We start from the raw sequence: 16436 nt of genomic DNA, 5'->3' as shown, positions 1-16436 counted from the left end.
CGTAAAAAAGAAGAAATCAGGAAGGGGACAAGCACTTTTTCACACCACTATATGCAGGAGCTGTACATCTAGGACCCAAATAAACATTTCAATCTTCTGTCCTTTAAAGTTGTGAAATTTATGTATGACTTTTTCATGTTGCCAGATGGAATGACATAGAAGTCATGTTGGAGGGACACTTATTGTGTTGAGGTACAATTTATGCTTGGAAGCCATTGAAGTGATTGTTATCCAAAGGTCAACACTTAACTTGTTCACTGGGTGTTTTTTTCACCAACATCTTGTTTGATTAATGTGCATTTGTGGTAACTCTGGACAAGACAATATCCACCTCAACACTTTTTTTTCTTTACAGGCTGTCCGTCTGCTCTTGTTTCCAATTGCGCGCCGCTTCACAGAGTGGCGACTTGACTCTGAAATTCCTCCAAATAAGAGTTGCTAGGGGACAGCGTTATCCTGTGGCCTTTGTAGATGCATATTCATAGCCAAATTGTAAGGTTTCTTTTTGAGGAACGTCTCATTAGTAGTCATATATTCATACCGGGGCACCTCCCCCACTTGACCCCTCCTTTACCAGTCGTGGGAAAGACAAGTCCTTGCATGAGGTGCGGAGGATTTTGGCAATTACTTGCTCAAAAAGATTGTCCAGTTTTCACCTCAAAGCTTTGATATGTTTCAACTGCATTAATTACACTTACTTGATAGGATTGGAATGAAAAAGTCCAGCATTTTGTGTGTTTACTGCTTCTCTCAATGTTTATATATATATACACATATATATGACCACACAGTGCATTCATTCAGTATATGAAATATGTGTGACAATATGGATTGGATACTAATAGGCATTTTGTGGTTATCACATTAGTAAAGGTATTATACAGAGGGGGAAAGTAACCATTACAGTGACAAAAGAGTACTTGTTTAGGTATATTTGTATTTTTTACAATTGTTTTTGATCTGAACTGTTTTGTTTTCTTTATTGTAACTTTGAATAATATAAATATTAAAATGTAGGGGAAAACTGTCAACTGTAAAGGAAGGGCAGGACAACCATTTGCAGGAAGAATAAAAGTTAATTCATGAAAGTATCTTTTACACTAATACATTTTAGTATTACCATGTATTATTTTTTTTACTTCTACCTGACTAGATGTTTACATCTGTACTTTTACTTGTTCGTCAGTACAATCACAACAATTTAAAGTCTGTTCTTGTTTGAATTCTCATGAGTACAAAAAATATGAATTAATAACTTACACATTTTTGTACTTTTGTAATGTATTTGATATAAATAACGACGACAGGTGGCACACTTATGACGAGAGACCACCATGCTTCCTCGCGAGACAGGTGTAGCCCCGCCCTACCATATTAGGACCACATCCGCATTCCCAAGGGGGCGGAGCTATGACGCCACCTGTTTCTGTGAATGGTCTGCCCGGCTCGTGCTTCTTTCAGTGCACCGTGAGGCTGGTGGGAGCGGAGGACGGAGGTTAAGAATTGTGGAAGTTTAGTGGAAACATGGAGCTCCCTCGACACTCCCTACGCTTCTGTTCATTTGTATTCTTCACCACTGTCTTTGTCAGCGTCCAGTCCAAGGAACGTAAGTGACTTTTTGTTGAGTTTAAACGTTAAACGTTGAGCTTGTACGGTAATGACTCATGAGTCAGGAGTTTGGAATTTGAGCGTCCTCAATTTCCTGCTGTAATAACGTAACAATTTAGCTTATGCTTTAAAAGTTTCACTGCGCTCCTTGGTACATTTTCAATGTTATAGATGATATACTCAAACCGAATTACGTGGAATGATGTTTTATAACATAGTACTAAAACAGCTCTGTATTATTCCTTTATCCATTAGAGCACCATGTACACTTAAAGCATCCTGTGTCAGTTTCATTGTAAATTCACCCATGGAATGGCCTGCCACTATTACTGACTACTAGTGGGGGTCAGGAGACACCCAATAATGCACGAGATTGGGTCCACCAGAACGAGACGAGACGAGATTTTAACATTAACTTTAAGAAAAGTACAATTAAAAAAATTACTGTACAAAAAACTTTTATTTAACTGCGTCACACAGCAACGCAGATGAACAATGTTGTCAACATTTTTGTAGACCAAATAAACAACTGATGTTATGATGACAATAATACATCGTAATAACGCAATAGTTCCTCTTAAAATGTCGTCTTTCACTGTTGTAAACGTATATTCTCACACGCAAAACCTTTGGATATTGTAATTAATTTAGGTCATCTATACACAGAGTATTCAATTGATCGCAACTGAACTGGACCCGAACAGTCCAGTTGCAATCGGCCCGGACTGTCTAACATTTGCAGCATTTCTTGAAATGCTGGCTTTTCAGCGGTATTAAAGAGCATCATTTATTTTTTCCCCGTTTACGCACGCCATTTTGTGATGTCCCATTTGAATTGACTTTGTGAATTATTTAAAAAGGGAAGTTATTAAATCCATTTGCATGTTGGAAATAAAGTTGACTGTAATTATGGGAATAGTTGCCTAATGGCGTCAGTGTGGGTGTGGGAGCACCTGTAAGATGCCTGAACATGTCCCATATAGTTTCACTTGTGGCGCACATTCTTGTATTCACTCGCCCATGCTGTTATTTAGATGTGCCTACGCCTTTTGTAGACACGATTAGAGATGTTTCTTGGTGGTAGGGGACACGCTCAATGAGGTGTTTAAATCACACCGACATGCTTGATTAGACTGTCAAAGGGTGGCATGTGGCAAGTCCCATAAAGCTGATGGCCCCTGAACTCACCAGCAAGGACTTAACAGTACACAGGCACATGTGGGCTGTATACGTACTCCTGTAATTCCAGTGCAATAAAGCACATTTGGAGATAAGTGTTTCTATCTCAGATAGATTCATAGGCAGGAGTTGAAAATTAATCTTTTTCTTTTCCAAAGTAAAAAAATAAAAAAAGCAATTAATTTTGCCTTTGATTATAATTCAAATCAGCATAGCAGGTTAGAAAAAACATGTTATTCTTTTTTTTGTTTCCCTAATAATAGGAGTTATACACACATAAATCAGGGGTCAGGAACCTTTTTGGCTAAGATCGCCATAAAATTCACATATTTTAAATATATTTCCATGACAGCTGTATATTAATATTAAAAATATATTCATATTTTTTAACATTGACAACAATTAAGTGCATGCATTTTAAGGAAATAAGTATTAAAAATAAGTATTTATTATGTGAATGCTGAAAGCATTGTAGTCAGCCATTTTCATCGATTTATTCCTACTCCTCCATTTCTTAACCAATTCAAACAAATCCAACATGAAAATATTCAGCACACTCAGGACAGGACAGAATTTCAACTCAAATTAACAATTTACTCTTACTTTCATTATACGTTTTGGCATATTTGAATGGTGTTTCTGTCCAGCTTCAGCTTCTGAATGGCTCCTGTGTCTCATTCAAAGTTTCGATTTTCGCACCTCTTCAAAGCGTTTCAGTTTCGTGTCAGCTTTTCAGCATTCACGCACAATGTCTGCTAACATTGCATCATGTACTTTTTATTAACATTGTTATAATAAAGTTATCCAGTAATAAATAAAATAATTCTTACCACTAATGTGACTTCTGGTGCTGCATGGTTTTCCACCATTTTTTTCTCTCTTTTGTGCCATCTTCTTCGTCAAAAGGGTTTGTTCTGACCCGAAAAATATGGGAAGGACAGCTGGCCACCCTAGAAAATTGATAAATGGATTAAAACACTTGAGAAAGTTTGATATTTGTGTTGATGTTTTACTGTACATTGTCAACAAACAATCAATATTATCGTATAAAGACACGTGTGAGGGCCGGATGCCGACATCAAACGAGCCTATCCCTGTTCCAACTCACTTTTTAAGGCTTTTCTTTCTGTGTCTGCAGAGGTATTGCTGGACATGAGATCTTCAGGAGGAGAGTTGGGCTGGCTGACTTCGCCACATGAGAACGGGGTGAGTATTTATACCTCAACAAGCATTTTTAAGACCGGGGGTCAAAGACTTTTTCTCTGTGATGTATTGAGCTTAGTTTACCGTCAACTAAAAGCTGCTCAGTGCGCACACTAAAAGCTTCCCTTTGGGCGGTTTGTCGTATTGAGATCTTTTTAATGTGATGCCAATACTGCCTTGAAGGGCTTTTTCATGAGAACTCAAAACTCGCCAACAGCAGAAATGGAAGTGTTCCTCTTGACAGTGTGCTTGTATCATTGTGGGTGCCAGTAACATCTCTCTATCTATAGTTTTGTGGCTTTCCGTCTAAAAAAAGCAACAGGACATGGCTCCATCCACTGTGTGGGCTATGAGCGCAGCGCCGCTCAAAAGAACCAAACTTGTTGACTGTTCTTTGGTCAAGGAATTCCCCTCCCTTGCCTGTCGGAAGTTGTGCTTTTATGTCAGCCTACTTTGTCACCGTTTTTATCACAGGTTCATATCGCACTGGAGTAATTATGTTATGAACTATGTAGCTTAAAGGAACAGCTGATTAGACAGCAGGATCTACCACTGAAAAAGTTTATTATTATAAGAAATAATTTTTTAATAATACAGTCAAACTTTTTAAAGGTTTTTGTGTGTCCCAGTTTTTTTGTCAGTTTGGCCTGTACTGTATCGTCCTGTTTCAGTTTTAGTCAGACTTTTTGGAGCACATTAATAACAAAAACTACCAGAACTTCAACAATAACACTGCGCTACACATCATTTGCTTTATATTGCATATTACTTTTTCCACCTCATCTTTAATTTACACTAGTTAAATGTGTCCTATTATTCTCATAAAAGAAGTACATCAGTAGCACCAGCGTGCAACGTGTTCGTTCGCATCGAAGCTGAGAAAGGAGTCTTTTAATCTTTCTACAAGTCATTGCTTCCCTGTCTCGTAAAGGTCTTTAATTGCGATGCCGCAGCAACTATAAAGCGCAATCAACAGCCATAAATGTTAGTTGGTATATTCTACAGTAGTGATTGTTGGATTTGTGTCTGCGTCACACACATGGGCCCTCAGTGTGTTAGTGGAAAACCACACACGTAGACTCACACACACACGGAGAGCAGCACATGTCCAGGCCAATAATCCTACTGTGTGCGCTTTATGGGCTCCTCACTCAGCACCAAGGCAGAGGTGTCTGCTTCTTGAAAGGAAAAAAGTATTTTTGTTGTTGTGACATTTGCCTCCAAAGATGATGTTCCTGTCTTGCAGTGGGAGATCGTGCAGACGGTGGTGAACGGCTCCCTTTTCTACACCTACAGCGTATGCAACATAGACTCCACTGAACAAGACAACTGGCTCCGCACCACCTTCATTCAGCGGCGCCCAGGCACCTCGCGGGTCTCTGTGGAGCTCCGTTTTACCGTGCGAGACTGCAACACCTTTGATGGTGCTTCTGTGTCCTGCAAAGAGACCTTCAACCTTTTCATCTCTGAAGCGGACGCCGACGTGGGAACCAACTTCCGCAAAGGGCAGTTCCGCAAAGTGGCCACCATCGCTCCCGATGAGGTCACGCGGGGGCGTACGCTGAAGATCAACACCGAGACCAGGACGGTGGGGTCCCTGTCCAGGAAAGGCTTCTACCTGGCCTTTCAGGACCTGGGCGCGTGCGTGGGGATCCTCTCTGTCCGCCTGTACTACAAGACCTGCCCGTCCACCGTGCAGAGCCTGGCAGCCTTCCCGGAGACGGTGGCAGACACTCTGAGGGAGGTGGAGGGCGCCTGCGTGGAGAACGCAGTGAGTCAGTCCACCCCACGCATCTACTGCTCAGCCGAGGGCAAATGGGTGGTTCCGGTGGGCCAGTGCCAGTGTCTCCCAGGCTATGAAACCACCGGGGACTCGTGCCAAGGTAAGAAGCACTACGACATGCCACGCAATCACGAGCGAAGCCTTCTAGTAAAAGACACACGTCGTAACCGCTGCTTGCGGTTGCTGTGAATAACACCAGCGGGGGAACGTTCATTAACTAGTCTGCTTTATTTGGGACGTCTGACACAGAAAGGCTGCAGATCTTGCCCAGACAGGTCAGGCAAATAACAGATATTGCCCCAACATGTTTGTCTTAATTTAGATTGGCGGCAGTTACAGTTACTTCCTTTCTGCCGTCTTGCCGAGGCACTGTTTTATGGAAAGAGTGATGGCTTGATGTGGCCGAGTGCAGCGCTAAGAGACATACGCTGTATCATACCACATGAGACATCTACTTTTAGCATGTTGTACTTATACGGGAAGAAGTAGAACAATTGTCCAAGTTCTATGTAAAGATGAAAGAGCTGCTCAAAGCTGGAAAAAGAAGCGGAAAAACCTCCCAATGATTAAAAGCTGATTTTTTTCACCTGCATTTATATGGCATTTATAAGCAGGGAGCCACATCATAATAACCCCTTAACTTTCCCTTAATCTTAATCATTCTTCTTAGCAAAGACATTTTGAACAATTGTATGCTTCCAGCTTTGCGGCAACACTTTGGGGAAGGCCCCCCTTCTCTTTTAGCGTGACCGTTCTCCCAGCGCACAAAGCAACGTCCATAAAGGCAGACTGGGATTAGTTTGGTGTAGAACAGCGAAAGCCCTCCCTCAACTCGAACATCGGTGACCTCTGACCTCAGAAGTGACACACATTCCAACAGACACTCCAGAAACTTGTGGAAGATCTTCCCACAGGAATGGAAGATGTCCCAGGTGTCCCTGTGCTTTTCCCGCGGTGGTGCTCTGGCAGTAAATCCAATATGACTTTTTCACACAGACCATGTTCATGGCCATGTGCCTTCCTCTTTAAAGAACCCGCGCGTTTTTTTTCGGTATTATTTTTGTCATTGTGACGAGTCCAGGGTGTACCACGCCTCTCGCCTGAAGACCCTAGTGAGAATAAGAAAAAGGATGGATGGATATTGTCAGTGTTATTAGACAGTGTTATTAGCCGGGCCGACTCGCCCTGGACGAGCCCCTGAGGACAATGGCAGTTGGTTTGTGATGCAAGTAAAAAAAAGGCATTATTTAGAAATGAGAGTAGTTTTTCCTGATTTCTCTGTGCGGCTTTAGTTTTAAGAATGTAATAAAAGAGACGCGTCTAATTTGGAAATAATGCGGAATGTGGAAGCACGCTGTTGAAGGTTTATGTGAAGTTAAGTATGCAAAAACTTTGGAGTATGTTGCGCCCTGAGGGAAGTGAACACTGCATCCATAAAAATGAAAATAAAAAAAACAAACAGAGGTGAAAGCATAAAAGGCATAACTGTGGTGTAGCCACTGTATGTGTTCTTGCTGCGAGTGTGGAAAATGGCCTTTTGGCATGCCGGGGTGTGGTATATGTGTGCGCTGAGCTCTCTGGAGGAAGTGTGGGAGGACAGCGGGGAGAAGAGGAAGGAGGGAGGAAGGGCACGGTACGGTGCGGGGATTTCTGAAAGGAATTCTTTCACCCTGGCGTCACCTGCTGCACTGATTGACTCAAGGAAGGGCCGTGTGAATTCGCCGGAATGACTACCTGAGCGCCTCGTCTTTCCCTTGCAAAGTATTTGCTTGTGTCCGTTGCTAAGGCAACCGGAACCACAGATTACAGGGATGGGTTGGCACGCCTCTCTTGAGTCAGGCTGCGGTTTATGACTCCTGCTCTTTCCAGTCACCTTGACTGGCACCGTCGCCATTCCTTCATGTGATCAGTCGGAGCAGTGACTGGCGATGAAACGCATTTCAGAAAGGGAGGGGATCTTCTACTGAAGGCGTGGAGGAAGTCAGGGCAGAGGAATGTTCTCTCCTGACCACTGACGGACTCTGAGCTGAGCTCCGGAAACCGACGTTGTGCATGAATAGCTGAGAGGAAGACAGCAAATATTTCTGAGGGATTAAAATGATTTCAGTGCTGCAGAGTTTGACCCAGTATTGAAAATTAAAACACTGTTGGCCTTTGTTCCACGCAGCTCACTTCTGTAATGCCACCACTTCATTCCAGGCTTTAGGTGTCAGAGAAAGTGACATTCCCGGAGACTTACGGTCTGCATGTGTCTTCTACTGAAGAGCACAACTGTTGTGGGAACAGGAAGCCGGCAAGCTGAGGAGGAATGCTGACTGACACAAATAAGCAGGTTGTCGGACGTTGCAGGGCTCGGGAGCGGGCCGGCAGTTGGCGCATGAAGGGTGGTTAGTTCCGTGGCTGCTTAGTTAGGTGTGGAGTGTAATTTAGTCAAGAGGATTAGTGGAGCAACAGGACAGCTGTTACGTAGCCCACTTTGCCTCCCTGTGCTCTTTCATCCGGTTGTTAACACACGCAACAAGCGGCCTAATCCGTGTTCCAACTCATTAGAACAATGAGCCGACACAGCAAGCAAAAGCCCAGATTCAATTAACAGATGCACCGGTGCGGAACGTAAGTCCTTTTCACATGTGTGCCATCGTCAAAAGGAGTATCGGGCAATTAGAAGCTTAAAGTTCCATCAACAAGCGAAAATAAGAGCGCAGCGAATAAAGGTTTCGCGGCAGAACATCCAACCACCGGTTGAATGACAACTCTCCCTCCAAACTCAACTCTGAGATCCGGTGCGCTTTCACAATGTTCTCCGAGCGCGGCACACATGGAGCCCTTTTACGAGCCGCAGTGAGTAATGCAACATATTTATGGCACCACTCTGTCCGGTCCTCCACACAATAGATGAATAGAGCTGGAGTTTCTTTGCTACGTGACAGAGGTCCTGGCACTCCAGCTCAAGATTAAAATGGGCTGGCCCCCTTTTCTTATGCGAAGAGACCCCCACACCCACCGAGTGACTCCCCAGAGAGAACTTCTGTTGGTGCTCCAGTCCAGATCTTTTTTTATTCCCATCCCCCCCTTTAAGTCCTTCTATTCATCTTTACCCCTGCTACTCCAAGTCAACCTGCTCCTTATGCGTTGCCACGGTAATACTTGAGCCACAGTTGGGGTATAAAGTTCAGCTTGACAGCCGATCAAAGGACTAGAGGGTGTCTAACTCGGGCCCTGTTTACACCGAAACGTTCTTGGGATTGTTTTTTTGGCGGGTTGAAAAAAATTTGCGTTCACAATGCCGGATTATTAAATACAATGGTGTCTTGGTTAACATCCGCCCCGATTTGTGCGATTTTTCTTTAACATCCAAAATACTTGCTAAAAACTTTGCAAGACCTCCTATGTGAATGTGAATGTCACATGTACGCCAGTTTCCGTACAACAGTCTATCAACCTGGAGAGGCATCAAAGGTGACGCGCTGTGTTTCTTCCTGTCTCATTTTACATCCATAACACTCATTTCTGGTTCTAACAACAAAACATAAACATTCAAATGTACAGTACCACAGTATGTTCGCGGCAGTCAAACATAGAACATGTCCCAGACATGTTACTCCCCGACACCATACGTTTGTTATTTGTAATTACTTTTGCATCATTTTCTACATGTAAAACTATAATTACTGTCTATAAGATGTGTTTTGTGATAACATTTTTGGGTGTCGGGAACAGATTAATTGGATTGATATTCTGTATGGGAATATTTTCTTTGGTTAGAGTCTATTTTGGTTTGAAACAGATTAATGATGTCAACCAAGGCACCACTGTAGTTGCATCCAGACGGGAATGGATCACTGGGTAAAAACAACGTAACACGTGTGGCACTGTAAACAGACACACAAATGAAAGCACGTGACACACTAAACGATAGAAGAAGAAAAAAAAAAAAAAGACGTCTTCCGCTTTCCAAGGCTCATCTTGAACTACAACAAACTGGAATTACTTCTGCCAGTCATAATATCAGAAGAATGTCGACGGGGGTGGGTGATATCAGATATCATGTTGGTTTGTCATCACAAGACGGCAATGTCATGGTTTTCGGAAAACAGCTGTTTTGCTTGTCTACACAGAAACGACAAGGCGACGTTTTCAGACATTCCCCACTCTGGAAGCCATTTTGAAAAAATACTATTTCATGGCATGCAGACTGCCATTTCCTTGTACTTTGTATTGTATACACGTCTGCGTGTGGATAGTATCTCAGTGATGCCAATTGTGGCATGAATCAATTCCAGTATCTTTTTCACTTTCTACAAATCTTGACAATGAACAGAATAGTGTGTTTTTTTATGGAAACATGGCTATGGGAAGTACAACCTCACCCTCAATGCAGGGTTCACAAAAAAAAATTCTTATTTGACTGTGATGAGAAAGTATGTGGAGACTGTTTCCTTAACGCTAAAAATCACACTCAGCTCCAACAACACTTCCTCTTCCTGCAATGTCCTCCCCCTCCGTTTAACTCTTTCAACCTTACATGTCATAATTTGTTATGAATGGAAGGAAAAAGGAAAGAGAGGAAACATCAGTCTCGTCCGTGCAGGCCTGTTTTATGTCCAGTCTGCACGTTCATTAACCTTCCATGGTCCGGAAAGGCCGCTTGCTTATCACTAAAGCAAAGATGTTCATCACAGAACGCCACCAGTGTCTGGTGTGCCATTTCCTTTGGCAAAAACACTCGCGTTGTCCGCCAGAGTTCACGGTGGGAAGGCAGATCACATCACCTGATGGATTTAATGGTGTGCTGCCATCCGCGCCGTGCTAGCAGTGTGTGACATGAGACGAGGCCTTCAGGTGGAAAAGGCAAGTGGAGACACATCGTGAAGGAAATCCCTTTTCATTCCTCAGAATACAAAGAGCCAGTGATTATAGGTTACTCAAAACAAAAGCTTCCTGTTGGGTGGAAGGGCCTAACATTACACACAGCCTCATTGTTTTCCTTTTGTTCACTCATCCCTTCCTGTTTTTGGCCGCATTTATTCCGACAGTGTACATCTAACACTGTCTTTTGTCTCTTTACAGCATGCAAGCCGGGCTACTTCAAGCCGTCTGTGAGCGTTGAGCTTTGTCAGGTGTGTCCTCACAACACCAAGCCCTCCGCAGCCGGCGCCAGGGAGTGCCAGTGTGAGGACGGTTTCTTCCGCTCACCCTCAGATCCAGTCACATCTGCCTGCTCGGGTTAGACTTGCACTCTCTATGAACGTTAACAGAGGCCCTGGGGGTGTTTTAGGCTAACTCCTCTGTCACCCACTTCCTCCCAAAGCTCCACCCAGTGCTCCTCGCGACCTGACCTCCACCACCCTGTCAGCAGACGGCAGGCTGCAGCTGTCCTGGAGTGCGCCACTGGTGACCGGGGGTCGCAGCGACCTCAGCTACAGCGTGCTGTGCGAGCAGTGCGACAGGGCCTTGTGCGTCCTGTGCGGTGATAAGATACGCTTTGAGCCCGGTCTGACTGACCTGCGGGACACCACCGTCATCGTCAGCGAGCTGGACTCTCATCTCAACTACACGTTCACCTTGGAGGCGCACAGTGGAGTGTCCCAGTACAGCGCTCTGAGGCCCACCACCACCATCACCACTGCTCTGGACTATACCGGTGAGCTCAGGCTTATTTATTTTATCTTCAGCAGGATGAAGCTGAAATGCACTATAACCTTTACAGGTGAAATGAATGAGAAGTTCTTTAAACTCTTCAATATTTCAGCACTTTCTGCACAACCTGCTGTTCTATAACAAGGAGCCGAGTGGCAAAATCCCCATATATTTAGACCATTGAATACAACTTTTCATATTTTAACAACTTATAGTCTTCTGCCACTTTCATGTGTTATTTCCTGCTAAAATAATTTTACAAGATTTAAATTATTCATGTTGTTAATTTGGAAATGTCTGAGCCCATCAAGCTGAATTCCCAGTGTTACTCACTCTAAAACCATAAGAAAAATATTTACACTGGTCAAAAAATAGCTTTCGGCACAAAGCAGAATTCAGGCCACCCACTGAATCCCAAAAGCTCTCATTTCAAAATGTCCAAAGCTTTGTGAGCTGAGTCACTAAGTGTTGTTTTGGTCTCTGCCACTCACCCACCATTACCTTAGATCCCCCAAAGGTGACGCTGATCCATCTGGATGATCGCAGCCCCAACAGCCTGTCTCTTTCGTGGACTCTGTCTCGCAGACCTCCAGCCCACATCAGTCATCGCTATGAGCTGATGTACCGCAGAAAAGTAAGACAGAGTGCTTCTTGTGTGCGGACATTCCACCGAGGGGCTCCTTGTTGTTTTGATGGAAGATGATCTTAATCCACGTCTTTCAACCTTGCCTTTGAAGGATGGAGATGGAGAGCGTGACGTAACCACTTACACGGTCCTGATTCTGGAAAAGAATTCCGTCCATATTAATGACCTCACACCGGACACCACATACATGTTCAAGGTCCAGGCGCTCGGCCCTGAAGGCAGCCCTGGTACCTACAGCATGGAGTACGAGTTCCACACGGCCCCACTAGGTAGCGCTCTCACTCCAGTCAATCAAGTCAAATCTCACTTTCATGTCATCTCATTGCTTGTCCTCCCTCTCTTCACAGCCGAGTCTCAGATCCAGAACCCTTCCACCATGGTGATGGGAGCTGTGGCTGGAGTGGCTGTTATTCTGCTGGTGGTGGTGGCCGTCCTGTTGCTACGAAAAAGGTTGGTCACAGAAAAAATGTAGTATTCTTTGTACAACCTTCATAGTTGAATATGGCCTACTATTTGTCAGAAAATATTGAAAGACAAGTATATGTAGTATTGTGGTCAGTGGGCATCAGTAATGTTTGGAGACATAGAGCAACGGCATGAACGGAGTGAACTCTTTTGTCAGTCATACAGTCTCTTCATCTCAGTGGGTGGGGCCCGTAGCATACACAAAGAGTGCAGAAGAGTGTGACATAGTAGAAATTATATTAGTTGTCGTATGTATTTTTTTTTAGTTTTTCCATTGTACTTCATTGTAGTCTTAAAAGTGATGTCTCTTGTCTCATGCATTGATTGTATTTGTTCCTATCAGGAGGCTGAGGTCTCATCGCAGAGGAGGACCTGAGGATCCCTATTTTTCATCAGGTAGAAACGAAACACATACTAGTAATTGTAACCAATATTTGTAATCCTATAGTATGTTATGATGTAGTAGTCACAAAGTGGGTCAGAAATCTAATACTGTGGTCTATTCCAGATCAGCTGAAGCCTCTAAAGATATACGTTGATCCACACATGTACGAGGATCCCAACATCGCCATCCAGAAGTTTGTCACAGAGATCGACCCCAGCGCCGTCAACAAACTGAAAGTCATCGGCGTAGGCGAGTATTCCGGTCCCTTACCTTCCATTCCAGGCTTGTCAAGGCTGGGAAAGTCAGCATCTTCTTTTTTTTCTTCCTAGCAGGCGAGTTTGGCGAAGTGTTCAGAGGCGTGATGAAGACACCCGGGCGGGGGGAGGTGGCCGTGGCCATCAAGACCCTGAAGCAGGGCTACTCAGAGAAGCAGAGGCAAGACTTCCTGAGTGAGGCCAGCATCATGGGACAGTTCTCGCACCCCAACATCATCCGCCTGGAAGGAGTCGTTACCAAATGTGAGTCTTGGAAACAGCAGAGAGAGGGGGAAAAAGTGGTGAAGCATTCTCTAAACTTATTTTTTTACTTTCCAGTCAAGCATGCCATGATAGTGACAGAGTACATGGAAAACGGAGCTCTGGATATCTATCTTAAGGTAGAAACGGCACACATACACTCACCTGACACAGTGAAAACTGTGAAATTTGGTACACAGAATGACAAAGTCTTTCTTTATACCCACAGGACCGTGATGGGGAGATTCCCACCTACCAGCTTGGGGGAATGCTGCGTGGAATCGCCGCCGGCATGAAATACCTCTCAGACATGAACTATGTGCACCGTGACCTGGCAGCGAGGAACGTTCTGGTCAACAGCAACCTAGAGTGTAAGGTGTCTGATTTTGGCCTGTCGCGTGTCCTGGAGGATGATGCCGAGGGGACCTACACAACGAGAGTAAGTCATTTAAAGTTTCCATTTAAAGGTCTCATATTTTCAGCCATTTCAAATAAGTTGCACAACAGTTCCCAATAATGCTAATGAGCTGTGTTTTTCCGTACAGCTCCCATAGGCTTTATTTTAAGATGTGTAGTGAAGCCTGCTTTTTAGTATACACAGGGCGGGCTAGGCTACAGGGGTGGGTCAGAGGTGGCTTAAAGTTATGAAAATAGCTAAAAAAATTGTGTCTCTTCGCTCAAAAACACCGCAAAACAAGTTAGGGTTGATTGATAATCACATTTGGTGCTCATAAACACAAACACATTGCTGCAAGTACATTTTGCATAACAAGGGACCTTATTTACCTTGGAGGTCAAAAATGACTCACTGTTGCTTTTCTATCAGGGAGGTAAAATCCCCATCCGCTGGACGGCGCCTGAAGCCATCGCATACAGGAAGTTTACATCAGCCAGTGACGTGTGGAGCTTTGGCATCGTCATGTGGGAAGTCATGGCATTTGGAGAAAGGCCCTACTGGGACATGAGCAACCATGAGGTAATCTTTCTTCTGTCACGGATTGTTAAGTTTAAAACCGGAGATGATATGACGACATGTCAGACCGCCAGCGTGACAGTCGGTAGATCATCCTAAGCTCTGGTTTCTTCATTCGCAGGTCATGAAAGCCATCAACGAGGCCTTCAGGCTGCCCGCACCCATGGACTGCCCCTCTGCCATCTACCAGCTCATGCTGCAGTGTTGGCAGCACGACCGTTCCTCAAGACCCCGCTTCTCCGACATTGTCAACATTCTGGACAAACTGCTGCAGAGTCCGGAGTCTCTGACCACCATCGCTGACTTTGACCCACGGTATGCTCAGCGACATTCAGTCCTTTTAACCCTTTAAAAAGTCAGTCAGTTTTTTGAATCCAGTCTAACTCTATTGATAACGCACCTTAAGACAACCATAGAGTACTAAAGTGCTGTGCAGAACAGTGAGGCAGACAAAACATCTGTCAAATAAATAATATGTAAAACGTATACAATAAAATCTTTGTAAAGACAGCTTTTGTACTGGATCTTATGTGGGACGCCATTACAATTAGATTGATTTTGAATGGCGAGAAAATGGTAACCATTGTCCACCTCTGTCCTTCTGCAGGGTGTCCATCCGGTTGCCCAGCACCAGCGGCTGTGACGGCACCATGTTCAGATCTGTTCCCGAGTGGCTGGACTCCATCAAGATGAGCCAGTACAACGAAAGCTTTGCGCGCGCGGGCGTCACCAGCATGGAGCAGGTGCTCGCCTTGAGGCACGAGTAAGTGCATGCTTTGACACACACATACTGCATATTCACAGACGTTTCAGAAAGTTTCCTCAAGGTTGGCAGGTGTGCATTTGTCTTCCACTTAATTAATAACGTGTCATTCTTGACATTTCCTCCTGCCGTGAACAAAATGTCTGCATTGTCATTCACATAGCTAACATGGCGTTTTCCCCTTTGCCCCTGCAGAGACATCAGGAATATTGGCGTTCGCTTGCCGGGTCACATGAAAAGGATCGCTTACAGCATCCTGGGCCTGAAAGACGAGAGCAGCCCCCTGAGCGTGTTTGCAGTATGATCTGCTGAGCGTTCCTTCTGCATCTACATGCACTAAAGCCACCACGCCATGACAGTTAGCCTCATGGGGACTGAAAAGTGGACCTTCGCTCTCCTCCTGACTGAAGACAGGAATAAGACTGAAAACACTTACGTACTTTATAACCACCATCACACAAGAGCGCTTGTGTTGTACTGAATAATGCTCTCTGTCATTAAGAGCTTGTTTTTATGCTTTTTTTATTATCTTCTCTCAGGGTAAAGAATCACACACTTTTGTAGTCAGATCATTTTATGTGTTTACAAAATGTCTTAATACAGCCCTAAATGTTTATTTAATATTTATTTTCTCTGATATTTATGTCATTTGTTACGACCGTATATGTTGAGCATGTATGCTGGGCAATGCATTATTGAGTGTAAATAAAGTCAAGAGTTGCCTTGTCGTGCCGATTTATGATTGGTGGATCAGTATACACTCAGGAACATTAGGTACACTTGCAGAGCACTGTGTCGTGACAAAGATAATATTGACACTGTCAGAGCGCTATGAAAGGAACGATATTGTTTCTTATTGTGCTATTCGACTGACCTACTGCACCAGCTGACAGTGAGAAGCGCACGAGCAGTACATTTTTCAGCATGGAGAATTAGAAGCAATGGAAGGATTTAAAAGCCCCTAATCTTATTAAAGGCTGGAAAACAACTTTAAATACTTTTGACCTTTGATCCCTCGCACAGCATTGTGTTGGACAGTCTACAATGGCTATAACGGTTATATGCAGTCATAAAAAAAGCCATTTTAGCATCAAGATTGGGTGTAGAATCCAGTTACACCTTTTACCTTTGGTTCCTCTCATGAAAGTACAATTAGAAGTAGCGTATAAATATTTCACTTTCAACACATCAGCAAGTTATTTCATATATTATTTCCCCCCGATATTTTTGTCATAAAAAAGAACCTGCTTGGATTGTTTTTGTTGAAGCACTTTTT

At 43.9% G+C, this 16436-nt stretch overlaps 1 protein-coding gene and 1 long non-coding RNA gene across 4 annotated transcripts; one reads left to right on the top strand and one right to left on the bottom strand.

Moving 5' to 3' along the window:
• Positions 1 to 1448: 1448 nt before the first annotated feature.
• epha2a (eph receptor A2 a) lies at positions 1449 to 15887 on the top strand. 3 transcript variants are annotated; one of them, XM_058076628.2, is made up of 17 exons: positions 1449 to 1606; positions 3926 to 3993; positions 5237 to 5873; positions 10844 to 10999; positions 11085 to 11417; positions 11920 to 12047; positions 12151 to 12328; positions 12407 to 12509; positions 12868 to 12920; positions 13033 to 13158; positions 13242 to 13427; positions 13503 to 13564; positions 13654 to 13863; positions 14251 to 14400; positions 14519 to 14712; positions 15005 to 15160; positions 15356 to 15887. In XM_058076628.2, exons 1-17 carry the CDS (start codon positions 1525 to 1527, stop codon positions 15462 to 15464), a joined length of 2931 nt encoding a protein of 976 aa, XP_057932611.2. In that variant the 5' UTR covers positions 1449 to 1524; the 3' UTR covers positions 15465 to 15887. The 3 variants fall into 3 exon arrangements, with proteins under 3 accessions (XP_057932611.2, XP_057932602.2, XP_078651071.1); XM_058076619.2 differs by having other exon boundaries at positions 13239 to 13427; XM_078794945.1 differs by having other exon boundaries at positions 13242 to 13564.
• Positions 11090 to 14157, bottom strand: LOC131131709 (uncharacterized). The gene is made up of 3 exons (XR_013629501.1): positions 13180 to 14157; positions 12295 to 12498; positions 11090 to 12195 (listed from the first exon to the last, which is right to left on the bottom strand). It is a non-coding gene; the product is annotated as an uncharacterized LOC131131709 (long non-coding RNA).
• Positions 15888 to 16436: the final 549 nt, after the last annotated feature.

The sequence above is a fragment of the Doryrhamphus excisus genome, linkage group LG11 (assembly GCF_037039965.1).
Source record: "Doryrhamphus excisus strain RoL-2023G ecotype Guam linkage group LG11, RoL_Dexc_Guam_v1.1, whole genome shotgun sequence".
NCBI lineage: Eukaryota > Metazoa > Chordata > Actinopteri > Syngnathiformes > Syngnathidae > Doryrhamphus > Doryrhamphus excisus.
The sequence above is the reverse complement of the archived record's forward strand: the minus strand, read 5'-3'. Positions and strand labels throughout refer to the sequence as shown.

Excerpts from the sequence above, each read along its gene's own strand:
- epha2a (XM_078794945.1), top strand. The coding sequence starts at position 1,525 with ATGGAGCTCCCTCGACACTCCCTACGCTTCTGTTCATTTGTATTCTTC. Across the intron at positions 14,401-14,518 it reads GGGACATGAGCAACCATGAG|GTCATGAAAGCCATCAACGA; the intron begins GTAATCTTTCTT and ends CTTCATTCGCAG. Across the intron at positions 15,161-15,355 it reads GTGCTCGCCTTGAGGCACGA|AGACATCAGGAATATTGGCG; the intron begins GTAAGTGCATGC and ends TTGCCCCTGCAG.